We start from the raw sequence: 19,149 nt of genomic DNA on the forward strand, positions 1-19,149 counted from the left end.
GAAACAGAATGACTTTCCCAATCCTGTTCTCCAGGGACCCAACCCAAAGTCCAGTGAAATAAATGGAAGTCTTTCCACTAACTTGAATGGGCACTGAATGGGCTCTAGGTGCACACGGGAAGAGGAATAACAATTGCTAGCATCTCATTCTCAGTGACTAGACATGCCTGTAGATTTCTGTGCTGAAGTCTCCCTGAGCATATGGACTTCAGGGCATAAAGACTTCAGCAGAGAAATCTTTAGGGACCCCACTGCATAAAGTTTTCTGTTCCAAAGTTTTTATGTGCTGAAGTTTTTATGTTCTTAAAGATTTTAGCCCATAAAAATCCAAGGGGATAATAAAACAAATAGCAGCTACATGAAGGCTCAGGAGCTGGAGAAAAAAATTGCTCTTGGATAATAATAGGACCTTCAGCAGTAGTACTGACCAAAATCTAAGGAACTGTTTTTTCCCCTTTGAGTGATATTTTACCATATTGCACTCTGACCCAGTCCCTATTTGCATACTGCAAGGACTGTTTATGGGTACATGGTAGTGTAAAGGTTTTATTGCCATGATTTTGAATTGTTCTCAAGGCTGGTGAAGCCAAAAGTGAGTTATGCAAGTAAGTTCCACTAAAACCTCTACACCGCAGCATGCCACCATGCATTCCATTTAGACTACAAATTAGAAAATTGCTTTCTATAGCTTTATGGTTAAATGCTAATAATGGGTGTCCAATATCAGCACAAAAATGCCAACCCCATTGAGTACTTGTATTAGAACTGTAAGTTGTGTTGATTGTGCGTGTGCGAATAGCTGGGCCTCTGCTTTTTAAAAAATGTGTCTCTTGAAGACTTTATTGGTCCTATTTTTCATATTTCTTCATCTCTAAAGCCAGGTTTTGCAAATCCTAGAGTGACAGAAAAATTAGAGTTCATAAAACTAACGTACAACATCTGAAAGAGCTTGCGTTGCTATTTTAAGGTCAACTATTTTTCAGCTTGCCAGAACTAGCCATGGCTACTGTAGATATATATCATGTAAATGTTATTATCCCATCTCACTAGAAGGAAACAGTCAGGGTACATCTACACTGCAAAAAAAAAAACCAAACCCTTTGCAGCGAGTCTCAGAGCCCTGGTAAACTGGCCTGGGCTCGCACTATGGAGCTAAACCTTACAGTGTAAACATTAGGGCTCAGGCTGAAGCCTGGGCTCCAAGACCCTCCCCATCCCCCCCGCTGAACTTCAGAGTCTGGGCTCTAGGCCAAACATGAATATATACCTGCTCCTTTTTAGCTCCATTGTGCAAGCCCCTCAAGCCCGAGTCATTTGACCCAGGCTCTGAGACTCACCACCACTTTCTTTGCTGTGTAGACATATCCTTAGTGTTCCTACATCTGGTGGCTCATAGTAAAACAGATATTTTAAACCTGTCACTGGTCCAAGACTGAATATTGCCCATTCTGGACTGCAAAGCAGGGTAATTTTCAATCCTGGCTTTTCCCTACTCCGTATTTAGGGTGAAAAGAAGGCAGGGTTTTGTTTTCTTTTCCATGTCTCAGAGGTTTGGAATGTTAGATGGATGAGTGGGCAGAGTGCAGATGAGTAGGCTAACAAGACTTTATGAGCCCCAAATGCTACCCTAAATACCCAGCCTGTGTATTTTGGCAGGGCCCTGGAGAACTCCTCCAGGGCAAAAGGGAGAGGAACAATCTATATGGCCCTTACACGCACAAACTGGGAGAAACAGACCAGAAGGTCCATTCAGCTGCAGCTCCTTGACACTGTGTCTTACCTACCAAGAGTTGTCAGCATGATTGCATAGGCTGGTTCTATGGCTTTGGGCCCCACATTGCATAGGGGTTACCATTCCCTGCATAATGACAGGTTTCAGAGTAGCAGCCGTGTTAGTCTGTATCCGTAAAAAGAAAAGGAGGACTTGTGGCACCTTAGAGATGAACAAATTTATTAGAGCATAAGCTTTCGTGAGCTACAGCTTGCTTTATCGGATGCATACAGTGGAAAATATAGTGGGGAGATTTTATATACACAGAGAACATGAAACAATGGGTGTTACCATACACACTGTAACAAGAGTGACCAGGAAAGGTGAAAAAAAAAGGAGTACTAGTAGCACCTTAGAGACTAACCAATTTATCTGAGCATAAGCTTTCGTGAGCTACAGCTCACTTCATCAGAAGGTGAGCTATTACCAGCAGGAGAGCGGGCGGGGGGGAAAGGGGGACCTTTTGCAGTGATAATCAAGGTGGGCCATTTCCAGCACTTTACAAGGACAGTAGGAGGGGAAATAAACAAGGGGAAATAGTCTTACTTTGTGTAATGACCCATCCACTCCCAGGCTTTATTCAAGCCTAAGCTAATTGTATCCAGTTTACAAATTAATTCCAATTCAGCAGTCTCTCGCTGGAGTCTGTTTTTGAAGTTTTTTTGTTGAAGAATTGCCACTTTTAGGTCTGTAATCGAGTGACCAAAGAAAGTGAAGTGTTCTCCGACTGGTTTTTGAATGTTATAATTCTTGACGTCTGATTTGTGTCCATTTATTCTTTTACGTGGAGACTGTCCGGTTTGGCCAATGTACATAGCAGAGGGGCATTGCTGGCACATGATGGCATATATCACAGGTGAACGAGCCTCTGATAGTGTGGCTGATGTGATTAGGCCCTATGATGGTGTCCCCTGAATAGATATGTGGACACAGTTGGCAACGGGCTTTGTTGCAAGGATAGGTTCCTGGGTTAGTGTTTTTGGTGTGTGGTATTCCTGGCATCCTGTTTGACTCCATGCAGAGTAAAACTGCTCCATTTCTGCTGCTGTGAGGGCTGTCCATGTCAGCAAAGGAGATGGAAGGATTTGGGCGTAAGTGCAGTTAATTTCCTGGTTCCACATTATATTCCACATTATATTCTGTGGTTGTATCAATTTATTTATGCAATGGGTATCATGACCATGTATATGGTATTGTCGTGCAATTGAGAGCATGTGTTTTCTCTGTATAAAGTAGCCTATTTCTGAATTTTGCCTCCTTTTGAAAATGTTTATGAAGGGCAGACCCTCTGACTCTTAACCACATCCACAAACAAGTCATTTGCGAGAGAGACACTTTGTACAAAGGGAATAGATCTTTTCACTGGATCCAGTATTCTGTTACTGGAAGTAAATTGGTACAATGACCTGCTTAAGGCCATTACAGAAAAGGACACGGATACTTAGCTTGTCTCCTATTGCAATCTTCCATTCCAGCCTAGCAGAAACAACTGTTTGTTGAGCATATCTCTCATATATGCTCATTATTTCCTGGGCAATTTTATATCACTGAGGAATGACTTCAACAACTGAAGTAAGGCCCATTTGGTCTGTCAGTAAAACAGCTCAGTTCAAAACTCAGTTCAAAAACTCAGATTTTCAGTGATTCACTTCAATATGGAGTGTGATGTGAGGGCTATTTCCTGTTAGAATATGCAAATCAGTCTCTTTATGCTTTTTCTTTATGATTGTCTTCACTAACCTTGTGTTGGGTGAACGATTACACATAAACAAAGTTACACTGAAGAAATGTTTCAGTGTTCCAAATTTTATTGAAGCTTTGTCGACACTAGGGAAAAGGCAACATATGTCTGTAAGGATGCAGCTGAATCAGTGTTGAACATGATTTAACAGGACGTGCAAATCAGAATGAACTGTCTGTGTTCAATGCTGTTTCAGAAACTGGTTAAATCTTGCCTATGCAGGGGCAGTAATAATGCTGAGCAAGATTAGTTCTGATCAATGTTGGCAGTTCACCCCAGCTGAGGACCAGTTAAACAGTGGGGTGATCTCATTTTACTCTGGTAGTCCATTCAGGGTGAAATTCACCTCTGTCCAGGAAGCCAACATAATGAACCATTTAGCCCTATTTTAAGGGTTTACATGATGCATACACCTTGTGCTGGCCCTCTGCACAAGCATGAATTTCACTCTTTCTGCAAACTATGTATAGATTTAATATTTTAATGCTAACGTTCCATACAGCCCCAGTACTTGATTCATGCCAACCCAAGGGATAACGTAAATGTACAGTATTGCTTAACCAGCTCCCAAATAATGAATAAAATTTCAGGTGAAGGATGTGACCTTCAGAGAACATGAAATCAATTTGGTCTTTTTCACTTGAAGATAATTTATCTGATACTTTTCTCCCCACTGAAGACTCACGAAACTAAATATTGTTTAAAAATGCTTTTTTTTACACTAAATTGAGTTTCTGAGCATGAGATAGGCAATGTTTTCTGGAACTAATTTGAATTCCTCTCTAATTAATATTCAAGACCAAAATATGTTATCTTTGCATGACTGTGCAATTATTAAAGGGAAAAATATCAGCTGCGATGGCAATTATTTTTCTTTCCCTCCCATATTTTTTTTAATGGTAGCTCACTTTTTACCAGCACAGTATGTGTCATTTTCCCCCCTTTATTTTAGGCTATGATCGAAGAGGCCATCACCAGGGAGGAATCTTTTTCAGTTATGTACACACCATTTGCAACAAAAGCAAAGGCTGACAAAATAGACAAGATGAAGGAAGCTTTTGCTAAAAAGCACCCTGATTATGTGGCGTACATCTACACAGGTAAGAGTGGATTTCACATCCTCAAGCGGCACTGGACCTCATTGGATTGTGTGTCTGTAGCTGACATTGAGTTTGATTTGTGGGTGGTTGGGGCCGGATCCCTCAAATTCTTACTCTCACATGGGGTGAAATTCACCCCTGAGCGGAGGGCCAACATATGACCTATGTAGCACTTAAGTCCTCAAACACAATGTATGGGAGGGGTAGCTTTGTTCTGACACCCTGCACAAGGGTGAATTGTACCCATGATGCCTCGAAGCATCGTTCTTTAACTTCCATTATTGCAGCAAAGCTTTTGTTGTACATTGGGCTTTGCAGTGTGCTCTGAAGATTATCAGACTTGGGCTCACCCTAACCTCAGGTAGGAAGTTCCACTGTCAAGAGCCCCTTTGCTGCAGATGCTCTGCAGCTGCTTCTTACTGGTCTCCCCCACCAGGGGCAATAACGATTGATCATTCCCAGTGGTCATGAATGGGTAGCCCGGCCTCATTCAGAACCAGGACCTTGAGTTAGACCTAGAAGTGAATGGGGATCCAGTGGAGGGCATCGAGTTTTGGTGTGAACAGGGGAATCTTTTCTGTGACCCCCATTGTACGCTGCTGGTGGAGCAAGTTAAAGTAGCCTTTTCCTGAGTTGATAAGCACTTAGATCACAGTGAGTAGGTCCTAATCCCAGAAGGAAAGTGGATGATGGGCTAAGGCATCTCTTGTTATCATTGCTAACCGAGTTACTTGGAGCAGTGATGACTATGAGAAGACCCTAAGGCATCACACTGTGTTGATGACTGAGGATCAGACAGAGGGAGAGGTAAGTTTCTCACTATGTCGAATTGCTTGAGGACATTTGCTCCCATTACAAGAACCCACACTATAGCTTTGTGGGCAGTTCTAGCAGAATGCTCCAGAAGACTGAAATGCTCTTTAATTCCTAGAGGTATTGCCCTGGGTCAGAGCTGAGACTTATTGATTGGGCTATATGACTATGCCACTTTCTGTGAAATACCAGCTCTGTGAATAATGACTTCATCCTTCAGGGCAATCAATATGGAACCTTTCAGGAGCACTAAAAACTTCCTTGATAAAAAAACAAATAGAGACTAGTAAGTCCAAGCACTGACAACAAAGTCATGCAAGTATTGTACACAACGAAGTACATTTATTTTGTTCATTTTATGTCTTGTTTTAAAAATGTCACTGTAAAGACAGATCACCTTGATTTTACAAGTTGAAGAACATTCCTACGTGTGTGGTGGTATTTTTTTTAAATAGAGAAAATAGGGACTTGTTATTTGTCATGGAGGTTATAAAGTAGCTGTCTTCTGTTTACTTGCTGATGTGAATTTGTGGAGAACTTCTAGGGAACAAAAGTATTGGCATTAAGAGGAGTATAATATAAAACTCCCTGAACCTGATTGAAAAGGAGACAAACTCATACCTCACAGAATCCCGTCTCCCCCAAACAATACAGAGAGAGGGTGGGATTTTCCAAAGTATGTACGTGATCTAGGAGGACAAGTTGCTTGGAAAGTCAATAGGATTTGTGTGCCTAAATCACATAGGCATTCTGAAAATGTCACCCTTAATTTTTAATTTCTTTCACTACTACACCCAAGGAAAGAAAAAAAGATAAAGGGGAGGGGAAAGGGAGAGCTCCTGGTTATAGACCATTTTAATCAATTATTTTGCTTATAAATAAAGCTAATGGACCCAGTTCTGGCCTCAGATGCATGGTTATATCACCCATTAGACTTCAGTGGAGTTACTTCTGTTTGACACTGGTGTAACTGAGAGCAGAATTTGGCTCACTGACTTTTCTGGGAATTGTTCTGTGTATCTGAGGTCATAATTCGGTCCGCTGTATGCAACTTTCTGTGTCATACAAGTTAAAAAACCAGTAAAAGATTTAGCATGGCTTGTTTTATTTTGTTTGCTTTTGTGACTGCAATGATGGTGAAGGATGCTGAACTTACAGCTCTGGAGTTTGCAGCCCTCATATGTTCACAGAACAGGTAAAGCACAGGCAGTTCAAGCTTCTCCACCAATATGCCCCGTTTCTGACCTGCAGGGAGCACCCTCTAAGGCTGAGAACTTAGGACAAGGATGGAAAAATTAATTGTCACTAGATGCTCTGCTGGGGCAGCTGACAAGGGTAACAGCTAGTGCCAACTGTGCCAGTGTTGTTTATGACTTTTCTATTCAGAACTGGACTGAGACCCCTCAAGCCATTTCACTTAGTTCATCAAAGCGCTTTCAGCTAGTGCCTGTCATAGTGCAAGGCAATTGCACCTTGTGGACCAGCAAGGACACCCACTCTAGGCTCCTGGCTCTTCAGCCGTCACCTCTCTGAGGTGGAGACTGGCATCTCTCTCTCTCCTGACCAGGGGTTTCCAGACCGCATAGTGCCCTGTCTACACTCTGAGTTCCCCAACAAGCCAGGTGGCCTATACAGCCAGTATCTGCAGGTTGCTTTCTCTCTGGGGAAATTGCCCACTGTTGTAAGTTTCCACAAAGCCCTTTCTGAGTAGCACAGTTATTCTTAAGGTGAAAGCATAACAGAGAAAAATGTATTTAAAAAAAAAAGAAGAACCAACACACATGGTAATCTTACCAGAGATCACCCTCAACTTCAACAAAGGCTCTGGTAGGTGATCAGTCCTTAAACCTCACCCAGGAGTTTCTCTGTGGTTACAAGTTCATAACAGCTTTTCCTCAGAACAAAAACATAAGTTAGCCTTTCCTTTATACAGATTGGAACTTTGATATTCAGGGACTGGGAACAGGTGATCGGTCAGAAACAATGGTTCTCTCCTCAGGGTGTATCTTCGAAAGATTGCGTCCAAAAGTGAGAATTTGCATTTACCTCCCCCCAGGTATTTCCTAGGAGACCCATTTAACTCTGTTAGTCCCGAGTATTCCTTCTTGTCTGGCACATTGTTTAAAATAGTCTGTTGAAGCAAATAAAATTTCCCAGAGTTTGGATTGTCCATGTCTCTCCCCTAAAGAAGTTACATACAATCCCACAATAATACATAAACTTTGAATTTGTAATACACTTGACTGCAAAGCTATTTAAACTTAATTCAATAAGATCTCCCAAAGATATTGCAGGAAATTGCCATATCTATCACAGTGACGATTTTCTATCACTGCCAGATTGGCACAGGTCTGAACTTATGACCTGCAGGTGAGAGGCTCCATACCCCTCATCTCTGGGATTTAAAATGTGAACTAAACCACTTCTGTGAAAATACAGTTTGAAATACTTGCTCTATTATTAACTTGTTAGTTAAAATAACCTTAATCATGAATTTCAGTAACATTCATTCGTCCAAATCTTGTTTCAAGTTTTGACTTATTGTAAGGATGTATTATACTGAATTTCTCCACAAGTTTTCCTTTGATCCATGGGAAGAAAAGGAGGTATATTTTTAAATTCAAATGCACAATGCAGTCTATTTTAAATTTTTGAATCCATCAGAGGCAGAAAGCTTTTAGAATATAGGTAGGGCTTTTAAGAGCAACAATTGCAAGCCCCTAGCATCCTATTAAAAGCTACATAGAACTTCAGCAGGTAGGGTTTTATAATTTCTGGCTGTTAACCACCTGCTAAGTAAACTCTGTATATACAAATGAGATAAAAAGAATGGAATGGTAGAGCACAAAATTAGATCATTTAAAATATTTGCACACATCCAGAATGTGCATACATTCAGAGTACAGTGTATGAGTAAAACAACGACTCTACCAAATAGAACACATTCTGAGTCACCTCAGTGGAACTCAGTAGTTACTCGAGCAAAGTTAATGGAGATCTATTGGCAAAATACTTGGGGAAGAGGAATATCTTGCTTACTGTATTTTATTTTTGTGCTGGCAAGCCCAGTGAGCAGTGAATGGGATTCTCTGTCATTCTCTGACTATATTAGTGGGCATCTTAAAAGTAGAGCTGGTTGAAAACAGGATAACATTTTTGTGAATATTGTCACTAAAATTTCATCCTGCTTTTTGTGCAGGATGGTGGTGTTTGAGGTTTTTATTTTTGTTTTGTTAAAATTAAAAATGTCAACAACAAATGTTGAAATATTAAATTTAGGATTTTTTGATGAGCTAGTCAAAAAATGAGACAAAATTTTCATGAAAATTTTTACCATTTTTTCTGTGAAATTTTAAATTTCTACCAAAAAAAATCATCAACATTCAGAATTTCAAAAACTACTTACACCTATGCCTTGGCACTGAACGTGTTTAAGGGGTTTCTCTGGTCACTTGTTTTGGTGGGTGTTTTATGTTAAATTCAATAGACTGCAGTACTCTTTTAGCCCTTTTCTTTTTCAAGCGAGGAGGCTAAAATTTGAAAGGCACTAACGTAAGCCCTCAAGAAAAAGCAAGGGTGCAAAATGCTATCACTGTCCTGTTCCAGATCCTCATGGACTTCACATCTTACCACAGACAGCGGATTGGGCTTCTTTGCCTCCCCAACAATATTTGTTGACGCTGGGTTTCAAAAACAAAGACGTTGGGAAATTCTTGGAAAAGATGTCAAGTAAAAAGCTGCCATCCTTTTCAGGTATGCATTGCTGATTTGCTTAGTAGTTTGAATGCAATGGGGTTTGTCACCTGCAAGGGCAGAGGACTGGTTGGGGCACAGATCAAGGGACTATGCTAAAGCACAGGCCACAGTGGGCATGTCTACTCCATCATGCAAGCAAACAACCATTCACCTCCTCCCCAGCCTGTATTTGTAGGCACTTGTCACTCCTCCCCACTGTCCACTCACTTCCCTCCCCCTCCCCCCACCCTATCTATGTAGACATTTGTCACTGTGTTTGCCAATTGCCAATGCAGGCAGATATTCACTTTAAATGGTTCACTTGGCTGTAGAGAGGAAGGAGATCTTGTGGTTATGGTGTTACCCTATGACTTAGGAGATGTGAGTTCAATTCCCTGCTCCCGCCAAACTTCCTTAGGCAAGTCACTTAATTTCTGTGTGCCACAGTTCCCTGTGTGTTATTAGCACTGCTCTACCTCACAGAGGTGTAGTGAGGATAAATGCAGTAAAGATTGTGGGATGCTCAGATACTCTTAGAAAACTTTAGGTGTCCTGAAAGCACTTGTGTTACAGTAATCTTTGGAGACCAGTCATCTCATCTATCTGTGAGGCTAAAAATCACTCACCTCACAGAGGTGTTGTGAGGCCCACTTAATTAATATTTCAAATGGAAAACACTGTAGGAGTGCAAAGTAGTATTAAATTTATTATTATTATTATTTATTTGATTATGGTGGTACCTAGAGACTCCAGCCAAGAATGGGGCCCCATTGTGGGAGGCACTGTACAAATGTAGAGTAAGAAACAGTCCCTGCCCCAAAGAGTTTAACAATCTAATTAGATAAGACAGACAAAAGGGTGGGAGGAACAATGTGATGGTTGGCAAATGTCACATCAGTGCCATGATTTTTTGTGTTTGGTTGATTTATTTCTATCTTTTAATTTTTTTGGAAGGAAGGTTTTGTTGGAAGGGGATTAGCTAAAGAGAAACAAAGGAAGGTAGAGAGAACATTGAAGGAAGGGTATAGTGTATAGCAACTGTGGCTTGTGAGTGCATGCGGCTCTTTTACAGTTAAAGTGTGGCTCGCGGTGCCCCCCACACACTGCCGATTCTCCGCCTACCAGACTGGATGGGTGGGAGCTCGGGGCTTCTGCCCTGCAGCAGGGTGGTGGGACCAGGGGCTTCTGCCCTGCAGGGAGTGGGACCTAAGGCATTTAGCCCCTCACCCCAGTGGGTGCCACCCCACAGGGCAGATTGTGCATGTCTTGCAGCTCTCAAACTTTTTAGAATTATAGTAAGCGGCTCAGCGGGTCAGTAAATTTGGCCACTCCTGGTGTATAGGAATAGGGTAGTATTCCATTAAATAGTTTGTAATCCCTGAGTGGTGCTCACATATTTTTAGAAGCACGAGAAACCAGCCAGAGCAGCAGTATGTATGTAGGTAGGCCTTGCATATTTGTATTTATTGAGCAAATGCAGTTATTTGGGACCCAACAGTGCCCCAGTGGTTCTGTCATATTATTGTTGTGCAAAGAGCAAAAGATTCAGCAGTGGAGGGGAGTAAGGAAAAAGGAGGGAAGAAAGGGAGCATGAAAGGCAGGGGGAGTGAGGCTGAAGTATAGACAGGGTGAAGGAAGGGGGTGGTAGTGAACATCCAACCAGCACAGGCGGGAGAATGACCAGATTAAAAACTGGAATAAAATAAAGCAACCAAGCTCTGGCGACATCATCAGCTTCCAGAGGTCCCTCCTGTAGCTTACTTTCTCTGCTCCTGCCAGCTGAGTGTCTGGGTGGCTTTTCCCAGCAAGATGATAATTCCCCGAGCCCACATGGTTTGCTAAATCCCCGACAGAATACCTTGTATGAAAGGTGCACTGTGCACTGGTATGATCAAAAACAATATCAAGGTTTACTATTTCATTTCTTAGAACACAGAGCTCCTTTTAGTCCTCTTACAAGAGAAGAATCAGTAAGACACTTGGAGACCATAGGGAAAAAGATCTTGCCAATAATGGATTTTATCAGAGGCACCAAATTAACTGTGGGTATAGATTCTACTTTATAGAATGCAGTGAATGCAGTAATAGAGGTTTGTGTATATGTGATGATTAAGATATGTTCTGTTGATGTCTTTTATTCTGTTGTTTCAGACAGATATTTAAATGAATCTGTAATTTCAGAAACAGGAAAATATTTTTAGTTCGTGGTTCTTTGATGTGTGGCAAACTATGCACGTATGTCTGCAAAGCACTCAGCTGACTTCAACAGAACCCTGAGCCGGGACATCTACACTGCAATTTTATAGCCCCGCAGCCCAAGTCCTGCAAGTCTGAGTCAGCTGATATGGGCCAGCCATGCGTGTTTTATTGTAGTGTAGACATACCCTTAGATTCAATTCCAACCTAGCCTCTACATAGGGAAGTATGTGAAATTACTTTCAAATCTGAGACAGACATATTGTAGAGATATTAGCATATTCCACACCATACTTTTTACTGTAATGTACACAGCTTTTTATCACTTTGGCTTTTGATTAGCACAAAAGGTCAAAAATGAAATTTGCATGTAGACTAGACTATTTTAATGCAATTCTTAAATTGTTCTCCAGAAAATAAGTGGAAGAACCTCTCCTCAACAGACTGCAAATGCTAATGTTAACATTTTTTCCCTAGCAATAACAGTTTTCTAGTTATCTGTGTCTTGGAAAAATCAGAGGCATTTCCTCATCAGGTGTTTTAGCAAATGACAGAATTAATATTCTTACTGTCTGACAGTAGGTAGGAGGTGGACAGAACTGCTACTTAGCAACCTCTATTAAGTGAAAAACATTAGCTAAAATCTTCGAGAAATTATATCTTCTTCACTCTGACAGTAATAAGTAAACAGACAATAAAGGACAGATCTCACAAACTTGGTGGGAGGTGAAGGTGCTCAGCACCTTACAGAAATGGACCCTAATAAAACATTTGCTTCTTAGCTCAGTATGAGGAAGGTGAAGGAGTCTCATGGCACAGATCCCAAAGGAAATGTATCTTTTTTGTTTTCAGTGTTAGCATGCCTCTTTGAATTCATCTGTCCTTGATCATTCTCTGACTGACCCAAATCCCCTTCTAAATGGTGTGCAGGCTGATTTGAAATGGCACCACTTTGAGAAAGTACATTATGTGTTACTGATGTGCTTGTGCATCTTTAGCATAAAAAAATCCTGAAGTCTATTTAGACCATGAATGGCCATACTGGGTCAGACCAATGGTCCATCTAGTCCAGTATCCTGTCTTCCAGCAGTGGTCAATGCCAGATGCTTCCAAGGGAATGAACAGAGCAGGGCAATCAAGTGATCCATCCTCTGTCATACAGTCGCAGTTTCTTCCAGTCAGAGGCTTAGGACACCCAGAGCATGGGGTTGCATTCCTGATCATCTTGGCTATTGATGGGCTTATCCTTCATTAATTTATCTAATTCTTTTTTTAACCCAGTTATACTTTTGCCCTTCACAGCATTCCCTGGTAATGAGTTCCACGGGTTTACTGCACATCATGTGAAGTACTTCCTTGTGTTTGTTTTAAATGTGCTGCCTATTAATTTCATTGGATAACCCCTGGTTCCAGTTCTAATATATTTTTTTTGAGATGGGGTGACCAGAACTGCATGCAGTATTAAAGGTCTGAGTGTACCATGGATTTATGCAGTGGTACTATATTTTCTGTCTTATTATCTAGCCCTTTTGCAATGGTTCCTAACATTCTGTTTGCTTTTTTGACTGCCACTGCACATGGAGGGGATGTTTTCAGAGAACTATCTCTGAAGTATGTAATGTTACCACTTCTTCTCTAAGACCTTCATATAAAACCTTATGGAAACATACCTGGGTCCAAAACAAGCCATTCTTTTTAGGTAACAAATCTTAGGAACTGTCCCAGAATAAATTGTCAGCAGAGGAGGCTTTGGAACAAATTGATAAATCAAACAATAATAAGTCCCTAGAACCAGATGATATTCACCCAAGAGTTGTGGTGGAACTCAAATATAAAATTGCAGAATTACTAACTATAGTATGTAACCTATTGCTTGAATCAGCCTCTGTACCAGATGACTGGAGGGTAGCTAATTTGAAGTCAGTTTTTAAAAAAGGCTCCAGATGTGATCCTGGCAATTACAGGCCAGTAAGCCTAACTTCAGTACCAGGGAAATATGTTTCTCCATTTCTAATCTATCCTGGAAATGAATTTGTGGAAACAAGGCTAGATGGTCTCAATAGAAAAGTTTCACGTTTGAGATCTTGGTATAGGGGATGCAAGAGAAAAGATGCACTCAACCAATGTAAGTGGTTTGAGCATTGGCCTACTAAACCCAGGGTTGCGAGTCCAATCCTTGAGGGGGCCATTTAGGGATCCTGGGCAAAAATTGGGGATTGGTCCTGCTTTGAGCAGGGGGTTGGACTAGATGACCTCCTGAGGTCCCTTCCAACCCTCATATTCTATGATTCCATGATTCTAAGAGACAGGATCACTAGAAAATGTGGTAGGGTTATTGAGTTTATGAGCCAGATACTCAGCTGGTGTGAATTGGCATAGCTCCATAGACTTCAATAGAGCAATGCCAATTTACAACAGCTATGGATCTAGCCCTGTGATTTTAAAATGACTGTTCTTGCTGAGACGGATACCAGCTGAGAAACCCCAAAATAGATGTGGTGATCTCCTGCCCCTATTGAAATCAGGGGCAAAACTTCAATTCACTTCAGCAAGACCAGGATTTCACCCATGAAGTTTTGATCAGACCTCCCTGAATGCAAGTTAACTTTACAAGAAGCAGAATATAGATTCTAAACCAGCAGCCACTTTAGCAGGAGGTCATAAGTAGGGGCTTTGCTAGAAGAGAGAAAAACCTGACACAAAACTAATTATCATTGATTTAGAACCAGCAGCTGCCAATCTTGCACAAAAATATAAAGATGCAGGCATATATTATTGTGGGAGGGACTGTTTTCCTTCCCTTCAGTCTTCTTAATGCAGAATGATCCTGACAACGTAGCACCCCTGACCAAAAAATCAGATTACAAAGCAAGCTAGACCTAACAGTACAGAGCAAGGTCTATTCTGCTAGCCCTGATTAACGCCTCATTCAAGGCAATGCAAAAACTGGACACTTCAGTTTTCTTGAAACTTCCAAGTTTTTCTTGTAGCCTGTTATTTATTTCTCACAAACTATATACAAAGTAGTCCCAACAAGAATATATTTTGTAGACCACTCCACTTCAATTACTGATGTTAGTTGCACAAGCTTCTCCTGAGTTAAAAGAAAACAAGGTCATTTATGGGGGGGAAACAAAATCAAAAAAGCTGTGCTTAAATTGAAAAGCCAGAGCTACCCAAAATGCAACCCAAAATTCTTCTGCAACCCAAAATTCTGTGCAACCCAAAATTCTTCTCCTAGTCATTTTAATAATATTCCTTGGTGGAAACATCTTTGTGCTAAAGCAGAGCTAATTAAACAATAACAGCTGTCCTAAATATAAATCAATTCCACCACTTCAGACATGCAGCACAGTAACTTGGAGTTAATTATACAATTAATTCAAACTTTGCTGTTCGTAAGTCAGGGAGTTAATGATAAATATACGCCGAACATACATTGTGCTCCCAGTTGTGATACTCTTGCTTTAATTAAATAGTAGTACCTTGCTACCCACAGGGCCCTACTAAAATCACTGAGACTGTTTGCATAGTCAAGTAAGACTGAGAATGAATAAGGAAGGATACCACATTCTAGTAGTAACTTCATCTGATGGTAAAAATTCTTTAAATCTAATCTTCCAGACATTTACACCAGGCTCACCTCTTTAGTATATAAGTGTCTCCCACTTCCTGCTCCCGTGGAAGTCTTTCTTACTGAGACAATGGGAGCAGAAGCAGACTTTTACTCTAGGGCCAGACTATGAAGCCCTTGGTAAGCACGTAGTCCCACGGGCCAGACTCTGCTACTCTTGTCTCTGTTGAGTAGAACTTTGCTCCTGGAGCCGTCCCATATGTATGGGACAGGGTGCTACATAACATGACCAAAGGGGGCCCTTAGGTATATAATCCCCTTAATGGGTTCCACAGCAAGACATACAGAAATAAAACACACTTAGGGAACAAATTGCTTTGCTGTCTGTTTTCAGTTCTGTAACAGTGTTTATTATGAGCAGATTCCAGGGTATGTTATCTCGAGAATCCTGAGGGCATTGAAGAACTGTGATGACAGATTTCCAGACTGTTCCAGCTCACCATTGGGCTTGTTCGCAAGGCACAGCATCATTCACATGCTAAACTGATAAAATGGAGATACCATAAAAATGAGGGACAACAGCTGTAGGGGACTGGATTGCAGAAGTTTGCAAAATTCTGTTCCGCAAGGCTGGATGGTTAGACACACCACTTGCATTTGATGTCAGAGTTCCAGCTTTAAATCTAAGATGAACAATCACTTAGTTTCTCTTATTCTCTAGGACTCCACAAGCAAAATTTATTAATGAATAGAGGGGACACAGATATTAGTTCTTAAATAGTATCTAGAAAAACAAGAGGGGGAATACCATCTCTCTGATTTATCTCAGTGTCATGTGGGACCAGTAATGCAACCTGAAAAGTTCTTAAGGACACTTAAGGTGCCCTGTATGTTACAGACTCTCCAGCTTCTTTTGCAATAAGACAACAGTCTTGCTTTGCTTTAGGTTTTGTGCTTCAGAGGCCCCTCTCACTGCCCAGTAATTGTGTCAAGCAAACTCCACCTGGAGTAGACTGGTTTGCTGTTGGGTTGGTCTTCTCCATTAGCAATGTCCTTTCAAGGATTTACAGAGGGATCCCAGAGCTGGTGTTTAGCTCACGAAAGCTTATACTCAAATAAATTTGTTAGTCTCTAAGGTGCCACAAGTACTCCTTTTCTTTTTGTGAATACAGACTAACACGGCTGCTACTCTGAAACACATCCTTAGATGTTCCTGTCCTTCCAGCAGATCCCCCAAGATTCCACTACTTTTTCTGTGGACTGGCAAACCCCACCTGTCTAAATTCAGGGGGAACTCTTGTGAGATTTCTCTTTTAGCTGTAGGTTTTCTTTGGGGCGGGGGCAATCTGGCCTAGGAGTAACTTTGGCCCTTCACTTCAATCAGACAATATATGTGAGTGAGGGCTGCAGGATAAGGCCCAACAATTGTTACTTTTACTTTTCATTTATTCTGTGTGAGACCTGGATGATGTATGTCTGTGCGCATCTGGAAGGAAAAGCATTGTGATTTGTCTGCCAATTAATGTTTTAGTCCCGTATTGCATTCCTATTGAAGACAGATTTTCAACCTTTCTGATGAATTTGTTGGTTACATCACAGTCCTATTTCTTAGACATTTAACTCTTCCCTCTATTAAATAGGCCAATTCTTTCCCCCCTAAAGCCTCCATTTAAGATTGCTATTTACTTAACCTTCATTGTACCTGTAGAGGCAGTTTCAGCTTCATCTGTGGCCACTTTATTATATTTTTACTGCAGCTTAGTAGCCTCTTGAACTCCACTCTAGTTCATGTAATTCTCATCATGTGGTTCATATCCCTGTGAACTCTTTTTCGTGCCAGAAGCGCTTATTTACGCTCTCTTTCTTCATTTTTCATTGTCACTGAAACACAACCCCTGACAATGTTCAACCTGTTATAATTCCTTTAAAAATATCCTGCTGTCTGCTATTTATTTATTTACTTCTGTCCTACTGTAAATGTCAATAACATCGCTAGGGCCATAAAGCACGAGCTGGCTCAGGCACCAAATCTGTTTTCTTTAGCTCCATGATGTGTTCCCCTATTTTTCTGGCAAATCAAGATGACAAAGAGGGATTTCCTTTCCTCCCCCCCCCCTTTCCTTTTATAAAAATTGGAGAAGCATGCTTATTCCTCCCCCCACACCAAGATAGCATGGTTCAGCCAAATGAAGAAGCATTTTTAACCTCTTCCTCAGCTGATGAGTCAATACTGCCGAATGGCTAGGCAGCAGTTCTGCGGAAAAGGACCTAGGGGTGACAGTGGACGAGAAGCTGGATATGAGTCAGCAGTGTGCCCTTGTTGCCAAGAAGGCCAATGGCATTTTGGGATGTATAAGTAGGGGCATAGCGAGCAGATCGAGGGACGTGATCGTCCCCCTCTATTCGGCATTGGTGAGGCCTCATCTGGAGTACTGTGTCCAATTTTGGGCCCCACACTACAAGAAGGATGTGGATAAATTGGAGAGAGTCCAGCGAAGGGCAACAAAAATGTTTAGGGGTCTGGAACACATGACTTATGAGGAGAGGCTGAGGGAACTGGGATTGTTTAGTCTGCAGAAGAGAAGAATGAGGGAGGATTTGATAGCTGCTTTCAACTACCTGAGAGGTGGTTCCAGAGAGGATGGTTCTAGACTATTCTCAGTGGTAGAAGAGGACAGGACAAGGAGTAATGGTCTCAAGTTGCAGTGAGGGAGGTTTAGGTTGGATATTAGGAAAAACTTTTTCACTAGGAGGGTGGTGAAACACTGGAATGCGTTACCTAGGGAGGTGGTAGAATCTCCTTCCTTAGAAGTTTTTAAGGTCATGCTTGACAAAGCCCTGGCTGGGATGATTTAATTGGGGATTGGTCCTGCTTTGAGCAGGGGGTTGGACTAGATGACCTCCTGAGGTCCCTTCCAACCCTGATATTCTATGATTCTATGAATACACTCATTTCTTATCATTTATATGGGGGTGGGAGATCAGAAGTCCAGAAAACAACTTTCTGCTGCAACCAAAAATGTTATTTGACTTGTTTTCAATTGTTACATGTTGATAAATTCTCTCTCTCATTCTCATTAATTAATGGCTCTTCTTTATTTGAATGAATATATATATCTATATTGCTGCAATGATACAAACCTTTTCCTTGACTTTGCATTCTAATTATTCTAATTCATATCTTGGGGACATGAAAAGCCTGTAGAATAGGGCTTTTCTCACTGCAAAAATGATGATGGGGCTGAGGGATGGAATCTCCCCTACCTCCCATAAGAATCTGATCTAAAGTTCATTGAAGCCAATGGGACTTAAGCACCTTCCTGAAGTTAAGCAGATGCTTAAGTGGTTTGCTGAATAGGGATGGACTTCAGTACATGCTTAAATGTTTTGCTAAGCTGGAGCCTAAATGAGCATGCTATCTGTGCCTGGGGAGAAGTAATAAACATGGCTTGCTACATCCCCTATACAGGGATTTGGTTCAGTGAGCCCACATAATGGATGCACCCACAGGGTGTACACCTGTTTCTGCTACAGTCTTTCTATCTACCAGGGGCTGTGTTGACCTGCTGGGGTTACCTTTTTTGTGGTGCATAGAGGACAGAATCATTTCTCTTGCATAGGATCTCCGGTGGTTTCTTCTGTAGCGCTGTCGTTTTACGAGTAGGAGTTAAGGAAGTGACTTCCCTGGGGAGATGAAGGGATTATTTGCTTGTACTTATATAACTTCCCATCTTTCTTTTATGGTTAGGCTTGAAGACCCTGATTTCTAACTGGGATGCCATTCCTTCCCCCATAGCAGAGGTCCAAAATTATGGGCAAAATTAATTACATCCACAATTGCTCACTTTTAGGAGCCTAGTTATTAGAACAAGTTTTTGATAACAATTGCAATAACCGTTTGATGACTTCTTTAATTAAAATATCAGTTAAAAAAGTCTCAAACTTTTGTGGAAAACCAAGAGTTAAAAGTCAAGATTTTTGCCAAAGAAACCTCATTTCATTCAAAAAATGTCAACCAGCCCAAAGAAACCTCATTTCATTCAAAAAATGTCAACCAGCCCATTAACTGATTGGACCCATAAATCACAAAGCTAGGTATCTAGGTGGATGCAACCGCACTTGCTGTTTTGCAACTATATGTGATTGTGGGAACAAAGATCTGCCAAAACTATTAGAAGCTGTCTTGAAAATCTAGTCCAACATTTTGAATTTCAGGCTC

General features: G+C 41.2%; 1 protein-coding gene across 1 annotated transcript in view; it reads left to right on the plus strand.

Annotated features, from left to right (window-relative positions):
* The window catches only part of SPATA16 (spermatogenesis associated 16), a 116,564-nt gene that overhangs the window by 72,824 nt on the left and 24,591 nt on the right, over window positions 1-19,149 (plus strand). The window contains exons 5-7 of the mRNA XM_048865252.2: window positions 4,465-4,612; window positions 9,032-9,178; window positions 11,090-11,202. Coding sequence (XP_048721209.2) covers window positions 4,465-4,612; window positions 9,032-9,178; window positions 11,090-11,202 — 408 coding nt within the window. The remainder of the gene's footprint in view (window positions 1-4,464; window positions 4,613-9,031; window positions 9,179-11,089; window positions 11,203-19,149) is intronic.

This window comes from Caretta caretta, chromosome 9 (assembly GCF_965140235.1).
Source record: "Caretta caretta isolate rCarCar2 chromosome 9, rCarCar1.hap1, whole genome shotgun sequence".
Taxonomy (NCBI): Eukaryota; Metazoa; Chordata; order Testudines; family Cheloniidae; genus Caretta; species Caretta caretta.